The sequence below is a fragment of the Vigna umbellata genome, chromosome 3 (assembly GCF_029865625.1).
Source record: "Vigna umbellata cultivar VRB3 chromosome 3, Vumbellata_1.0, whole genome shotgun sequence".
Lineage (NCBI taxonomy): Eukaryota > Viridiplantae > Streptophyta > Magnoliopsida > Fabales > Fabaceae > Vigna > Vigna umbellata.
Window position 1 is genome coordinate 30,919,611 of NC_142167.1, and position 2,542 is coordinate 30,922,152.

General features: G+C 30.2%; 1 protein-coding gene across 1 annotated transcript; it reads left to right on the forward strand.

Annotated features, from left to right (window-relative positions):
* Nucleotides 1–581: 581 nt before the first annotated feature.
* Nucleotides 582–2,178, forward strand: LOC124844410 (transcription factor SCREAM2-like). Its single transcript, XM_047321348.2, has 4 exons — nucleotides 582–778; nucleotides 899–1,030; nucleotides 1,223–1,393; nucleotides 1,914–2,178. The coding sequence occupies exons 1-4, from the start codon at nucleotides 701–703 to the stop codon at nucleotides 1,986–1,988; spliced, it is 456 nt and encodes a 151-aa protein (XP_047177304.2). The 5' UTR covers nucleotides 582–700; the 3' UTR covers nucleotides 1,989–2,178.
* Nucleotides 2,179–2,542: the final 364 nt, after the last annotated feature.

Sequence of the window (2,542 nt, forward strand, 5' to 3'; positions counted from 1 at the left end):
TATTTTATTTTTGTGTATAAAAGTGTTGGGGCAACCCAATTACTTCATTCAATATTTTTTTTGTTAATGAAAAAGATAATGATAGTTTTTCAATTTGTTTCCAAAAAAATTATATTAATATTTTGTATTTGAAGTAGTTTGACAAAATAAGATTATCTTAATAAATATGTTTAAATAAGTGAAATATTTTTCTGTTCTTAATTATGCAAAATTCCTTAAACATTGGTAGGAAACATAAATGTACACGATTAAATTATCAAGAGAAACGCTTGATTATTATGAAATTATAACTATAAATTTGAATAATATACATGAATGATTAAGAATAATGACTATTATATATTTTTATAATAGTACTGTGTATTTACCTAATAATGTAACCATCTTTATGATTACATGGTTACCATTTATGATTATTTATTTCTTATCAAATTTGTCTTGCTTCACCCAAATTATTTATATGTAGGTATCTGAAAATGGCGGGGTCAATTTAGTAAAAGCATAATTTAGTGTAGGGAATATTTAGGTACTCATGCAAACAAACGACATATTACACATATTTTTTAATAGCTCAGCCAATTCTATAAAAAAGGAAAACTTGTCTAAGCAGACAGATGGGAAAGGAAGGGAAGAGAAAACAAACAAAAGGAGAGAAAAGCAAAATCAAAATCAAAACAACAACTGCACAAAAGTGATAAGCATGGCTTCTAGGGACAAAAGAAGAGAGTCTCTGGAACAGACTTTGCAACAACTTCGCGATGTCACAAACTCAACTGCTGTAATTTGTTATATATTTTGATGAATTAATCACAGATGAAGCTCCAGCTTCTGATTCGTCTTGAATCAAAGCTTTTAAAAGATTTGACCTAATAATAGTTTCTTTGTTAACTTTTGGCAGCTGAACAAAGCTTCAATCATTGCAGATGCCTCAAAATACATAGAGGAGTTGAAACAAAAAGTGGAGGGACTGAACTCAGAGCTGGGGATCAATGAATCATCATCAAACTCTCAAATTGATGAACTACCTGCGGTGCTTATTAATCTTGTTGCTGCATTTAATTTGTTGTTCATAGATTCTTTTGAGTCGAAATTGATAAAGATCTTGTTTAACATTCAATAATCCGATTTATGTTAGAAAAGAGAATCTGGGAGTGGTAAAACTTTTCGTCTGACTTAGCACAGTTCAATACTGATGAATCTTGTGAAAATGGTACTTTTGCAGGTAACTGTGAAAACCCTAAAGAAGGGTTTCCTCATTAACGTGCTTTTAGAGAACAATAGTCCTGGTATGCTCGTGTCTGTACTCGAAGCCTTCGAAGAACTTGGCCTTGATGTGCTTGATGCTAGGGTTTCTTGTGAAGACAGTTTCCAGCTAGAAGCTGTGGGAAGAGAAGTAAGACAAAATACATAAATATCATACAACTTTATCTTTAACTATTCTCCTCATTTGATTTTCATTTCAAATAATTTTAAACCTATAAAACTAACCTCTTCACACAACTATGTATTAGCTTCTGACTATAAACAATCCAAATATATACATTCATAGAAGTTAGAAACAACTCGAACACTTGTAGTAAAGTTTTGGTGAGAAATTCTTTCATGGTTCTGAGGTTCCAAAGTAACATAAATTAGATACCTGAATGGATCCATACATGTTTTGAAGAAAAACAAACGTTGTACTTAATGATGTGTTATTGATATCGATTCATCGAGACAGAATTTTTTTACCCTAGTTGCTATACACCTCATAGTTATTTAATAGTTTTTCTCCAAAAACCAGAAGTTAAAAACCTTAAATAGGTTCGTTTTTCTACCATTTTTGTTGTTGCATGGAGTATATATAGTAAATAATTAGATAATGTGATACAACCAACAATACTCAAATTTTTTGACAATAACTTGTTTTGCAGAGTCACAAGAACGACAGTGTTGACGCGCAAGTGGTAAAGCAAGCAGTGTTGCAAGCAATCAAGAAGGAGGACTAATTAATGAAAGCACACGGATTAGAAAAACGAAACAAAAAAAAAAAAAAAACAAGTACCGTTTTTGTCTTTAACCTTTAAAATTTGCACATGAACTCAAAGAATTGGTGATTTCATGTTCTGCCAAAACCTCACGAGGTACCTCTTCAACGACCCTTACGTATTGATATGGCTTATCAACATCTTCTTGGATAATGGGAAATGAATGAATGGACATGCATCGTCCAACTTTATATATATATATATATATATATATATATATATATATATATATATATATATATATATATATATATATATATATATATATATATATATATATATAGTGGTATTTTGGAATTCAGTGGGTGGGGAAGACAATGGACAAAAATATGCCCTATAACACAGAAGAGATGCATGTTATTGTTATGCGTTTAATAATAATAATTATTAAGAAAGCAAAAATTCAGTTAGTGCTAATTAGTGAAAAGCATCTATGGAGTAGAAACCTAGCAGTATATTTCCACACATGTGAGTAAATTATAACAGTTTTCTTGATTATTAAGGATGTTGATTAA